This window comes from Myodes glareolus, chromosome 20 (genome assembly GCF_982192425.1).
Source record: "Myodes glareolus chromosome 20, mMyoGla1.1, whole genome shotgun sequence".
Classification (NCBI taxonomy): Eukaryota; Metazoa; Chordata; class Mammalia; order Rodentia; family Cricetidae; genus Myodes; species Myodes glareolus.
The window spans coordinates 6347483-6361454 of record NC_142045.1 but is presented as its reverse complement, the minus strand read 5'-3'; the positions used below and the strand labels follow the sequence as shown (position 1 = coordinate 6361454).

At 48.2% G+C, this 13972-nt stretch overlaps 1 protein-coding gene across 3 annotated transcripts in view; it reads left to right on the top strand.

Moving 5' to 3' along the window:
• Positions 1-825: 825 nt before the first annotated feature.
• The window catches only part of Tmem154 (transmembrane protein 154), a 44862-nt gene continuing 31715 nt past the window's right edge, over positions 826-13972 (top strand). Inside the window, exons 1-3 of one of the 3 annotated variants that reach the window (XM_048424484.3) lie at positions 826-976; positions 4368-4500; positions 4952-5156. In XM_048424484.3, coding sequence (XP_048280441.3) covers positions 5060-5156 — 97 coding nt within the window. In that variant the 5' untranslated portion in view covers positions 826-976; positions 4368-4500; positions 4952-5059. Of the gene's footprint in view, positions 977-4367; positions 4501-4951; positions 5157-5189; positions 6455-13972 lie in introns of those variants that run through there. The other 2 variants (XM_048424488.3, XM_048424486.3) reach the window with 2 other exon arrangements.

Below are 13972 nucleotides of genomic sequence, written 5' to 3'. Positions count from 1 at the left end.
TAGAAGAGAATGACTCCAAGGTGTCCTCTGAACTCCTGTATGGGTGGGCTATAGTGTGTACTCTCCCCCCACAGACAGATACACAGACAACACACAGACACACACACATTCACACAGACACACACACAGACACACACACACACACACACACACACACACACACACAGAGAGAGAGAGAGAGAGAGAGAGAGAGAGTTATTTATTATGTATACAGTGACCTGTCTGCCTGCCTGCAGGCCAGAAGAGGGCATTAGACCTCATTACAGATGGTTGTGAGCCACCACCATGTGATTGCTGCGAATTGAACTCAGGACCTCTGGAAGAGTAACCAGTGCTCTTAACCTCTGAGCCATCTCTCCAGCCCAGACACAAAGAGTTAACAAAGAGTGAGTTTAACTTGGAATGTATGCATTCTTATCATTTTGTTGCAGATACATCTTGTATTTCTTTAAGGGAGAAAGAGATTCTTTCATTTCTTCTGCAGTGCTGGAGATGGAACCTTTTGCACGCTAAGCGAATGTTCTGCCGCTGTGCCGCACTCCCTGGAATATTTCGGTAAAAGAAACATTACCCATTCATTGCTTTCCACTCCTCTCTCTGTGGGTACAACATCCTCTGAAGTGTGGTTTATTGGAGGCACTGCCCACACAAGTGCTCTGGTATTTGAGTTGTTCCTTGTAACAGCTTCTTCCATTCTTTGACCGTTGCTGTATCCCCAAACCTTGGTGTGTTTATATTTTTGGGTTTTGTTGGTGTTGAGGATTTAGCTGGCTGGGGTACCATGTGCTATTTGAAAGGTGGACGGCGCAATGAAACAGAAAAAAGGAACTGGGGGGAACTCTTACCAAGTGTGCACACGGTGCTGGGGTCCATCCCTCCTACTACACACAAAACTAGCACTGAAAAGAGAAGAAGACGACACTGAGATCCTAGATCAGCATGCATGGTCTAGAATAGACCTCTGCATCAATACTAGGTATGCCTCACTTGCAAGAACGTTTTAAGACATGGGAGTTGTGGGAAAGACAGGAAGATGCAATCAAAAGGGAAACTGAAGTGGAAGGGAGGCTTAATTCCCTCTGAGAGGCGTGGGAGGTCACGGATGACTAAGACTGTTGGGGGTGGTGTTAGAGGTACAATCAGATAGAGCTTCTTGCTGTATTCTGATGGGTCTCATGGGGGGATGTCTTGGGGGCCAGCTTGGGGGTTGGAAGAGGAGTTGGGGAGGGGGTTGTAGAAGGGAGTTGGGGAGGGGGTTGTGGAAGGAGAATTGGGGGTTTGGGGAGGGGAATTGTGGAGGGGTTTCTGGAGGGGAGCTGGGGGAGAGATTGGGGAGAGGAGCTGGGGAAGCACTTATCTGAAAGTCTTGAAAGCTTATCCAGTAAAGAAACCCGGGCACACGAAGGAAGCTTTGCTTTTAGTTCCAAGCCCCCTTCAGCGGAGGCAAAGAAGGAAAAAACGGTGCTGTTTAGTCCCTGCTTGTTGAGAAAAGGAACACATTATTTTTTGTCCCCAGGAACTAATAATGAAACTCTAGAGCAGGTTTCTCAGCTTTATTTTTACTGTCTAAAAACCCCCTCAACATCATTGCACATGCCTAGTTCTGGACTGCCGCCGCGGAGACTGTCACTCAGTACTTCTAGGGTGTAGCCCAGGACTGAACCCTGCTAAGTTACTCAAAATAGCTCTAATGTAGGTGTCCATTCTAGAAAAGCCCACTGTTAAGAAATACTATCACAAGCTTCCTTTCTTCTCAGTGTTGAGCAGCCATGAGCAGCAGCAGCAAGCAGGTGGGAGCAACATTGAGTGGCGCCCTCCCTTGTTCCTTTGTGGTCTTGGGTATTGGAACTCTTGGCCCTTGGTGACAGCAGAGTTACCACTCTTAGTCCTGGGCCGGAGATCCTTCCGATTCTGAAGATATGACATCTATCTCCCTGGAATCGTCTCGGAGACCAGGGCCTGTGCATTCTCTTCTCTGGCCCCTGACAGCCCCTTATCCTTTTATAAGCGGTCTTCTCTCTCCTGTCAGCTCTCTACTTCTAGCCGTGGGAGAACAGTCACGCACCACGCAGCACAGTGTGCTGGATTCCCGTGTGGTGTCTTCAAGATCTTTAGCTGTCCAATGGGAACAAGCTGTGCACATGCACACACAAAGGGTCCATCGTGCCTACAGAACCAAGCCAGAATCACTGCATCTTTGGTGGATGCTTGTTTAGCTGTAAAGGTGCATTGCCTGTCTTCTCTAACACCATGGAAAGCAGGGACGGCAAGATCCCTCCAGACCCCAATGTTGCAGTGCTGGGGGGCAGCCTAGGAAAGCCTTGGCTGCAGACTCCCCGACTGAGCCTAAGCAGCCTGCTGTTGTGGTCACAGACGATGAGAGGGAGAGGGAGTGTTCACACTCATCACACCCATTTGTTCAGCCAGTCACAGATGTTGGCTTAGAACCAATCACAGTTGCGGGGGCTTGTGTTTTGGATAGGACACGGTCTTGTCCCCCCCACCTCCAAATCATAATAGTCCCTCTGCCAGGGGAAGAGATCCCCCTCTGGTCAAGGTGGAAATGATCCAGGAGGCTTAGTCCTCTGTGAAATGTTCAGATCACTGGTGCTAGCATAAGGATGGCCCAGCGGGCTATAAAAGCTATAGTCTTTTCGCTCAGGGCGGCTTAGCCAGCAAGAAAGGGTTCGGTACTTGCTAATTAGAGTATCAAATTGTTCCGTTGCATCTTTGCTTCCTTATAGAAAATGAGCATTGGAAGCAGTGTTTGTTGGCAGCAAGAAACAGGAGTTCGAACGGTTGTTAAAATAAATAATACCTAACACATGCCCAGAGCCCAGGGAGAGGTTAGTCCCCCACATCTGTCTCACAAGGAATCAGCTCCCTAGATGACCAGCAAAAAGCACAGGACAAGGGCTGGCAGTAGACAGAGACTCCATAGTGCAGCTAGACTTGACAGGAGGAAGCTGGCCATGCAGGGTCAGGTGCTGCCCCTCCAAAGGCAGGGAGCAAGTCAGTCTCATTTCCTACCTGCTACTCCACTCACCACACACTGAAGCTTTCTGCACACGCTGGGGTTTATTCTTCTCTTCTTGCTCCAGTCTTTACTCCCACCTGCTCTCTCTGGCATGCCTTTGGTTCTGGGGCCTTCCTTGGTTTCCCCCTCTCCTTTCAAGCTGCCTTTGAGAGGATTTACAGCCTCTGCTGCCATCAGTAACCTTGTCTGAGGGCCTGCTCCTGATTAGTAAGTACCAAGGAGCTGCCTGCCCCTTTTCTGGAGACAGAAAAATGGTCCGGAAAGCAAAGCATGTGTACACCTGTGTGGGTGTGGGTGTGGGTGTTTGGGAGCATGAGAACACTGTAGACGTATGTGAGTGTAGACACGGAGTGATCATAGAAGGCCGAACATGCAGATGGCAATACCAGATCATAAGCAAAAGCACTCAGACTCTGGACTTGTGACATCCCGGGAAACCTCCCTCCTGTCTCCAGCAGTCAAATCAGAAGGCCGCCTGCTACAAAGCAAAGTTGCAGGAAGGTCACCATCTGACAGAGACCTTGAGTTTTATCCCGCAGTCTGATCCTGAAGAAGCCAAGGGCAGACTGTTCACCAGTTGCTGAAGACAACAGCCTGAACTTGGTGTAGTTTCTCTGGCCAACAACCTTCCACAGAGTCTGCCTGCATGCTGCCTTCTATTTGATATGCTGGGAAGTTTTCCCAGCCCTGGCCTGTCTAAAAGTTTCTACCAAAGATAGTAGCCAGCTCCCATGCTAGAACGAGCTTGGAATTAATTGGCTACTGTTTGTTCTTGTTTGCTCCATTCCATGGTGTGTAGGAATGTGTGGGGAGGGGGAGCTTTGAGTGCATTTATGAGGACATGGGGGGGGGTGTGCACAAGCATGTGTACACCTGTGTGTGGTGTGTGTACCACTGTGTTTGCACATGAGTGTGTGAGGTGGCGTTGCGTATGTGTAACACTACATGGCACATGTGTGTGTGTGTGTGTGTGTGTGTGTTTGTGTGTGTGCACATACCTGGGTATGTTGGCAAGAACACAATTTGGGCAGAAGGGGACTGTGGACAGAAAGCTGGCTGGCATTCACAGCGATAGCTTTATGCTTCTCAACAGAGTCCTTGGGCTCCCTCATTCTTTGTGGTCCATGGACACACACAGAAAGCAATGGCAGGGGCAAGGACTCTCTTCTGTAGATTGAACAGATGGCAGGAAAAGTCACTCTCTGGGGAAGGGAGTCAGCAACCTTAGAACAAAAGCTAGAAGTTGGCTCACCTCTGGGACCCCTTGAGCCTGGTGAGGCCTCGGGAATCTCCTAGACACCATGACCCTTGGCTTCTTGTTCTTCCACAGCCGTCTTCAGGCACCCGCGGACCTGCCAGTCACAAAGATCAGCACCTGGGGTGAAGACTGAGGCCCTGGCTTCCTGCTGAGTGTGTACCAGAAGTTAATCTGAGACCGTGGCAGTCGCTTTCCAAAATTAATGGTTGGTGAAATGAGAACCAATAAAGGCAAATAGCCCCTTTCTGCCACACAGTCCCTGGCGATTTTAGCTGCAGTGGGTGGATCTCGGGGGTGTTCCCACTTTCCGATCAATGATGGTATTTCTCCCCCTTGAGATCCACTGCCTCAGACTGAGGGTCTTGGAGAGCACAGAGGTCAGAAGCTGAAAACGACATGCTGTGGAGGGTTTCTCTGCAGTCTGGCTTCAGGTGGCCCGTCATTCTAACAGAGTAACTCTCACGCTACCCAGAAATGACGCCTAGTCTGTGCGTGGGAGCTAAGCTGTGTGTCCACCCCAGGCTGGAAGGAATCGGACAGGCAGCCTTGCCCTTGTCCAATGTGTGCGTCAGCGCAAGAGCCAAAGCTGTGTTTGAGAGGACGGCAGCGGCAAAATACAGCGCGGAACACCCAGTTCCGGGTCTTCTCTTTTGCAGGCGTGTGTCACAGCTGAAGAAAAGCTCACTCCACTGGAATAATTGCCACCCAAACCCTACACCGCAGTGTCTGGAGCCAGGGCCCTACTGACTCTCAGTGAGGCTGCAATGAGTGGTTCCTTCTCTGCTGCTGTCAAACCGCTCACCCGGTTCATCTCGAACACATCTATTTTCCTTTGCGTTGTTTCCGAAGTGCAAAAGTGTGGTATGTCAAGAGGGGCTTTAATCATCACTTTAAGGCATCAAAATGCATGCTGTAAGTCCATGAACACATTGGTTGTCGTGTGAATGAGAACTGAGGTAGACACAGAAAACTGTGGGCCAAAGAGCAAGTTCAGGGCTGTGTCAGTGACTGAGGAACCCCAGCCCCAATTGCCCTGCAGCTCCCCTGGGACAGGATGGGAAGGAGGATGACACTGGGCCTTAGAGGAATCTGACGCTTGCCTCTTGGCTTCCCTTTCTCTAGGCATCACAACAAATGCCATAATCAGTGGTGTGCGTAGGTGCTAATCCACCGGAGGGAAGGGCTCCAAAGCCTCCAAGCCGCCCCAGTATGCAAAAGACCCTCCCTCCTTCTACACTGTTTCCATTGGGTAGGGTTTCTAGCTTTATCCTAATCCTATCCAATCCTGTTTTGCTGGTTAACAGCCCCGTAGAAAAATGCATTGTCATGTTAAAGAAAGGTCAGGCCCTGGACAGCGTGTGCAGAGTCTTCCTTGCAAAGATATTTCTCCCAGGGAAGCAGGCGCAGTATTGTCCGTAGGTCCAAATGGGACCGGTGTGGGAAGCAGGCATTGAAGGGTGGGGGCAGAGGTATGAGCCTGGCTTGCTGCAGAGCAACGGACTGGCTGTTTTCTGCTGTCTGGACAGCCCGTGCTGTCCATCCCAACAGCAACTAAGTGTGTGAAGTTGTTTAAATGGAAAATTAAGTTTACTTCATGTAAAAGTTCACTTCGCACGAGGCTCAGTCCGGTGCATAGTACACGATGTGGCTGATGGCTATTACCAGACAGCGCTGACTTCAGACAACGCCATCAGCACTGAGTTCAGGTCAGCGCTATCCAAGGCTCTGGACAGTTCCAGAGATCCGCCAGAGAGATATGCAAACTTGCCAAGTAAGAATGCCTTTGTGGTCAGGCGCCCTCCCGATGCTGAATGACACCTGAGCAACGGACTCGGTTCTCAGGGGCAGAAAGGTGGAGGCCCAGACTCCCGAAGGCTAGGGAGGTGCTAACTGAATCAGTGCTGGGCGAGCAGCTCGTCTGTTGCAACCCTTGCCAGTCTGACAGGCTCCTGCAGAGTTACATCACTTCCTAAAAATCAGGCAAACACCTCTCCTTCAAGTGAGCACCGACCCAAAGGAGCAGGAAACAGGAAATGTGCGCGTCGGAGGGCGGCCGGGGCTCCGCAGCATCCTGAGCGCAGGCGAGCCAGCTGACATGACGGCGCTGTGCATTGCCCTGGTCTCGGCCCTAGGACTGGCGCTCGGTCACTCCGACCAGGGTAAGCGACCTCCAGCTGGGAACGAGGATAAGGAAGCCTGTGGGTGCCAACAGCTACGGAACTCTTTCGGGGAGGGTCGGGAGGGTCCCACCCAGAAAGCTTAATCCTTTCGGTGAAACTTAACAGCGAAGAAAATTAGAAGTGTGTTTGGGAGGGCAAGACTGGAGGGCGGATCTTGCGTTCATCGCGCCCTCTCGCTTCTTCCAAACCCCTGGCTATCTTTGCCTTTTATGATTCCTGTAATTAATCAGCTTTACAGGGCATATTAAGAAAACCATAAACTTTTTGGCAGTTCGTGGAAAAGAATGTTCCAGTCTGCTAAAAGACAGAAGTAATGATTTCGCTTTAATAGCTAAGAGCTCTTCTGGTTCCAAAAACCTCTTTGTGGGAGGGAGGGGAGCAACTCGGGTATGGAACTTTACTCTTGGCGAGGATGTGGGAAAAAGATGTAAATGGGAAAGGAGTTACCAGGCGCCCGTTCTTTGTTACCAGAAGAGTTACCAGGTAATTCAGAGAGTTGTTCAGAGTTACCAGGTAATTCTTTGATCTGGTTTTCTTTGATCTTGGTTCCATAGGGGATGTTTCCTTCGCACCCATTGTTACTCACGAATATTTGCTTTTAAAGGCTGATGTGATGACCAGGAGAGACAGTGCTGTACCTCAACTCTCCAGGCTGAGCAGCCGTTGACCGGATCTCTTGGCAGTTGCTACAACAAGCTCTCTCAATTGCTTGTGTTGACTTTCCCTTTGCAAATAAATACACGTGCAGCCCATGGTTTCTGGGGATGGGTGGAAAAAAAAAAACGCCTGCTTCTAGGGAAGGGCTGTGTCTAAAGCAGAAGGAAAATGTGCTGTTGTTATTTAGATTGGATGGTGTCATCAGGTATTGGTGTCACAGAGATGCAGCTCTGTAGAGGTGGGTGGGTACGCCTCTCCCAGCCTCCCAGCCTCCCTTGTGGGACACTCTTTAGGTGGTGTGCCCTGGGGTCTGAAGTAGGACGGGAGGGGTGTGTGTGTTACTTTCAAAGTGAGACGGGAAGTCCATACTTGTTTTGTGCCCTGTGCTTTAGAGCTGGGAGGAAGCCGAAAAGGAGCCTTGAGGACTGCAGGAAAAACTGTCTTTTATTTGTCTTTGATTTTCCTAAACTCTGTCAGAGCTTAGCATACACTAGGAACTCAGTAATTGTTAAATTGCTAATTACTGAATTACCAAAGCCATCCCTGGAATGCCTATGAGGCTGATCTTCAGGAACCACAGAGCCCTGAGAGCAGGTGACACAGAGGAAAGCCAGAAGTCAGAGCTGAAAGTGTGGTTGCAGTACTGTGCAGAGACCATCTCTAAGCGTGCTGCTTGGACCCTGCCTGTGTCCCCAGTGTCTAACAGATGCAAAAATACCACTCGCAGAAAGCTAGATGATAAAGGCTGCGTACTAGGACATCAGTCCAGGGAAAGGCTATTCCACATTAAAGCTTAGATTTTAAAGTAATCTATGCATATCCTTTTGAGCCAGTGGTGCTTAAGAATATGAGTTAGATTAGTTTTATTTTACACCTTCAGTCATTAAAAAAATAGAGTGTCTGTGGATGTTTAGTAGAAAAATCCAATCTCCTGGACAGTACCACTCTCTTTATTGCAAGCATCTGCTGAGGTCTACTCCCAAACAAAACCTTTCCAGCAACAAACAAGCAAGATGACATGGTACAGTTGCAGGAGGCTGGCCTCATTCCCTGTGGGTCAGCCTGCCTTCTGAAGGACAGCCTGGTTCAGAATTGAGAACCATCTCAAGTGAAATTATCCCCTGAGAAACGAACAGGAGGGAAGAAGAAAGATAGCTTTCCTTGGATTTTGTCCAAATCAATGATCACAGTAGAAAAGAAGTCTCTACAACACATCTCAGCCAGTGCAGGATCTTCCGAAAGCTGGAATTGAGGTCTGTATAGAGGAAGACCCATCTCTGTGGTCTCTGAATATTAGTATCAGAACTGGATTTGTTTGCTTGTCCACAGGAAGAGCAATGTTGAGAGCTGAGTTTACTGTGGGCTGCTGTAAGGGGGGGGAAGCAGGAGCTAGAGTAGAGGCAGGGTGAGCAGAGACGCGGGAGACTAGCTTGTGAGTTAAGAGCAAGAAAAAGACCAGGATGCTAGAGTCACTAGGTGAGAGGCTTTGGGGTTTGGGAACCAGGAGAGAAAGAATGGCCCGTGCACAGCTCAGAACTGACTCCAGGGTCACAACACCCTTAGGGATATAAAGCTACAACAAAGGAAAAGAGAGGAAAGAGAGGAGAGAAGAGGGAGAAGACAAAGAAAGAAAGAAAGAAAGAAAGAAAGAAAGAAAGAAAGAAAGAAAGAAAGAAAGAAAGAAAGAGAATAGAGGGAAAAAGACACATACTGATATTGATGCCTGTGATCCCAGCACGGGGGTGGGGTGGGAACTCAGAAGGACTAAGGTCAGTGCTTAACTGGGTCATAGAGTCTCAACAATAATAGCAACCAAAACAACAGCAAAGCAAACCAAACCAAACAGAGGATGGGGCTTAAAAGTGTCTGCAGGTCCAGATTCCAGGAAACGAAGAAGGAGGGCCTTCAGGATGCATGTTCTGGGAAGAAAGCGTGCCCTGTAACTGGCTGTTACTGTTTGCACCACCCTCGCTCAAGTACAGCCCACGACGTGGAGAAACAGGAACTTTGCAGGGCTATCTGCAGCTTAACCCGCCCACTGAGCTTTTGATTTTAGTGATCATTATTTGCATTTCTAGAAAGTCTGACATATGTATGTATTCCTTGGCTTTTACTTAAGCTTGGCTATTTGCCCCTTCTATTCACCTTGTGTCTGCTGTTATCCATTGGATGGTTTCCTTCTACCATTTACATAGACTGAATTTTGCTGCTTGCTGGATGTTCGACTTCCCAATCATGAGGAAAGTGTTGAGTGCCCTGAGGGTGGAGCCTGGCATGCAGGGAATGACTTGCCTGGTTAACTGAACTCCAGATTCTCTCTACCAACCCCTAACTCCTGGAAAGTGCAGCAGCCTCCTCTTTACCACACACTGGGAATGAAGTCGTGGCTGTGTTGCGCTTCGAGGAGTCTATTACTGGACGTTGGGCTTCACCTCAGCCGTGGGACAGGCAGACAGTGGGACTCAGTCTCTGAGAGCTGCACGAGGAGGGTGTAACACCTCTGGAGAGATGTAAACTGTCAAAACAGAACCAAAAATGGGGCCACTATATAACAGGGAGTAACTATAGAGGCAGGGAGGTAGCCAGAGAGAAAGGTAAAGACAACTAAACCTTACTGAAGGTCTGAAGAGGCCTGGCTTCCACAGGGTTGGGGCTGTCCCAGCTGACACTGAGTGTTGAATATTATTATCCATCCTGACATGACCCTTTAGGTCATGGCCTGGTGGGTATAGCTTTAACTTTTGTTTGTCTGTTTGTTTTGTTTTGTTTTTGTTTTCGAAACAGGGTTTCTCTGTAGCTTTGGGGCCTGTCCTGGAACTAGCTCTTGTAGTCCAGGCTGGCCTCAAGCTCACAGAGATCTACCTGACTCTACCTCCCAAGTGCTAGAATTAAAGTGGTGCTTACCACAGCCCGGCTTAGCTTTAACTTTTGACACAGCTGCTGGATAGCTGTTCCTTAAAAGCATTGCATGCTCTTTTAAGTCCCCAGACCCCAAATCTATCTGAGGCAATCTCCTTGACCAGGTAGACTCTGTGTTTTCATTTCCACCGTAATCTTGTTTGTTCAGGGTTTGTTTGTAATTGTTGTTTTGTTTTGTTTTTGGAAATAGGGTCTACCTCTGTAGCTCAGACTTGCTCAAACCCACAGTCCTTCTACCTCGACTTTCTTAGTGCTGGAATTACCAGTGACCTCTGCCCCTCCAGACATGACACCCTTGCTTTCTTGAGATTTCTTTATGCATTTAAAGGCTGCTTCTCTAACTTCATCCAGTATTTCCAGTTGTCACCCCCCGGAAACATTTTCTTAAGTGGATCGGGCTGCTGAAGAGGGGACCTTTTCGGTACAGCCATCCTAGAGGGTTGGCTTGGAAATGTTCTGACCCTACCATCCCAAGGGGTTATTTCAGGTCACTCGGAAGTGTGCAGCCAAGAGACCAGGCTCACAATGTTAACTGTGGCCTTTGTAAAACTAGGGGAAGAAAGGAAACCTAATGTCCACCCACAGTAGAAGGGGATAGAACATGGCAGTTTTAGAATGAGTGCCAAGGAGTGATCTTGTTGAAGCTGAGCTATGGGTATCAAACTGGACCAGTCTCAAAGTAATGCTGGTCAGAAACAAGATTCAAAAATTAATATGCAAAAAATTATTTAAAAAATTAATATGCACACGGTCAACAGTTCCAGAAGCTTGGGAACTGAAGCAGGAGGATTGCTTGCACTGTGGAATCTGGGACCAGCCTGGGCAACAGACCCTTAATTCAATATTATTATTCAAAGAATAGTTGTGTTTATCTCAAGTTTTTAAACTGCTCAAAACTATGCTATGCACGGTGTAGATAGAGTCATAAATGTGTTTGAAAGTATGGATACACACTAGCTAAAGTGCTGACCTTTGGGAGTAAGGGATAGAAGTTATAGCAAGTATGACCGTGTCTGTCTTACTGAGCTTTCTATTGCTGTAATAAATATACAAGCAAGGTTAGGGACATAGCTTTGTGGCAGAGTTGTCTAGGATATGTGAGGCCCTAGGTTCGAACCCCAGTACCAACCAACCAGCCGACCAATAAACAAAAAGACACAGAAACAAACAAATGAACAAAGCCAAAGTAAAATATCTGAAGAAATGAATGTCTAAGGAAGAAAGGTTTATTGTAGGTCATGGTTTGAGTCCAGGGTCAGTGAGCCTCGGTGAGGAGGTACATGATGGCAGGGGGGTCTGTGGTGGAGAAAACTGCTCACCGTGGGGCAGCTGGGAAACAGGGAGGAAACTGGGACCCAGTAGCTCCTTCCGGCCCTGCCTCCAGTGTCCTAATAAGGATTCCATTATCAGGCAATGGTGCTACAACCTGGCAACCAAGCCTTCAATATATGGGATTTGGGGAGACATTTTAAAGCCATCCTATAACAATAGGGCTGGAGAGAGGGTCAAGATATGAGCTCTTTGTTTGTTTGGTTGTTTGGTTTTTTTTTTTGAGACAGATTTCTCTCTGTAGCCTTGGCTATCCCGGAACTCCCTCTGTAGATTAGGCTCGCCTTGAACTCAGAGATCTACCTGCCTCTGCCTCCTGACTGCTGGGATGAAGGGCATCTGCCACTAAACTCCACTAGAACTCTTGTTGTTCTTGCAGAGGACTGGAGTTTGGAGCCCAGCCCTCAAATCAGGTGACTCACATTTACCTGTGACTCCAACTCCAGGGGATCTAATGTCATCTTCTGGTCTGTGTGGGAACCCAGGCAAACACAATACAACACAACAAACACACACACACACACACACACACACACACACACACAAAGTTAAAAAGAAAGGAAAAGAAACATTTAAAGATGATAATCCAGGACCTAACACAATCTGAGCAATAGGCTATTTGGGATCCACTCTTCCCCCACCCCTGTATTTTTCCCTGGCCATGGAGCCTCAAGTGGTCTTTATACTTTTAAATGCTATATTACCGAAATCAGCCCTATTCCTTGGGTCTTAGGACATTATTATTTTTTTTTTTTTGTAGATATCCTTTTCAGTTTGGGATTACAGATCTTTCTTTTCCACTTTCTCACTTCTGCCTTTCTTTCTCCTTGATCCGTATTCCTGGGCCGTCATCTCACCTGTGACTTCCATCCTGCTCTGAGGTTGCTCCCAAGTAGTCTGGGAGCCTCTACCCAGGCACCTCCATCCAGCTGTAAACCTGATGTCAATTCCCCTTGGGTACATCATGGGTGCTGCTAGCTCAGCATGTTTGGAACAGAACTCATTCTGTGCTTCCTGGTGGCTTGCACCCGGCCTGCATCTTATCTTGGACACCCTGTTCACATCTTAAGCAGCCTCGTTACCACTAGCTTCTAGCTTCGTTTCCACCCTGTCTCACCTAAATCCAGTGCGATGGTTTTGCAGCACAAAAGTACTGTCCTGCACTCACCCCTCCATGCGTTTCTCCTGCGCTAGACTCTCCATGCTCTGATGTCTGATAAAACATCAGTGTGAATGGGGCCTGAATTCTTTCCTCACTTGGCCCTCCCCACATCTCATCACAACCACGTAAAGGTGTCAAGTAGTGTGAGAATACTGGGCTTTCCTGTGTGCCCAGTCCTCAACTCTGACACCTTTTCCTGCTGTCTTTGTTCAAGGGGCTGCTGAGACCCCATCATTTGTGAAGATGTCCTGAGTGCAGCCCCAGATGGAACAAATCTCTTTGCCGTCCATATCCTCATGAGTCTCTGTACATGAACACAGTCCAGTTTTTAGTCATTGATATTATAAATCCAGGTTTGGATGTTATTGTTTTGACTTGGTCTTTTTCCCTGGGAGGCCAGGGCCTGGCCTGGGTTCATTTACTCCAGTACCTAAGGTTTAGTTTAGTGCTTGGCACCGGTCTAGCAGTAAATGTGGTGCTGGCTGGCCGAGTGAAAGAATGACATGAAATTCACCTTACAGCCAAGACTTGCTATAATCAGCTTCTATGCTAGTAATACTTGGCTCCATGTCATTTTGAGTTTATCCAGTTTCATAACTCCATTCCAAAATGTTAACTAGCCTAAATCCTGGCCCGTCCCTATAAACTCAACAATTGGGACTTTGAGGCAGGAGGATTGTTGGTTTGAGGCCAACCTTGGCTACCCAGCCAGCTCTTGTCTCAATGAGATAGCTAACACTGAAACAGCAGTCCCAGGACCAGTGCCAGGGCTCAGTGGTGAACGGTTTGCTGTGCGAGTGTGAAGACCTGGGCTGGATACCCAGCAGCCAATAAGAAGCCTGGTATGGAGGCATTAAGTCTGTAACCTCAGCGTTGTGAGGGTGGACACAGGTGAACCCCAGGAACTTGATGGTGAGCCGGCCTAGCCAAAATGACAAGCTCCAGGTTCAGTTGGAGATCCTGTCTCAAAAGATGAGGTGAAAATAGTAGATAAAAATGCCCAGTGTTGACCTCTGGCCTTCAAACACTTATGCGTGGGTGAGCGCATGCACATGCTTACAACATGTGTGCACATACCACACAACAGTCTCAACTCCTCTAAGGTGTGAGAGTTTCCCTTCTGCATCTTCAACTCGGAACAGTCCTTGCCTCCTCTACCATGAACTGGAGAGAACAAGCCTCTGTACTCACCTTCTTCTTAAAGTGGTAGCAGCTTCAGATCCATAAAATTTGCATTGAACATTTTTAGAAAGGACAGTGGTTACCCACCTTTTAGGGGGAAGTCCGGTGAGGACCACACTGCGTGTAAGTTCCAGGGACATTTGCTTTCAATCTAGTAAAAATGGTTTTGAAAACTTGAAAAAAGGTGTATGGAACATAAAAAGAATGAGAGACTCTGCCTCGGTTGGTGAGGACCACACAGACAGAGA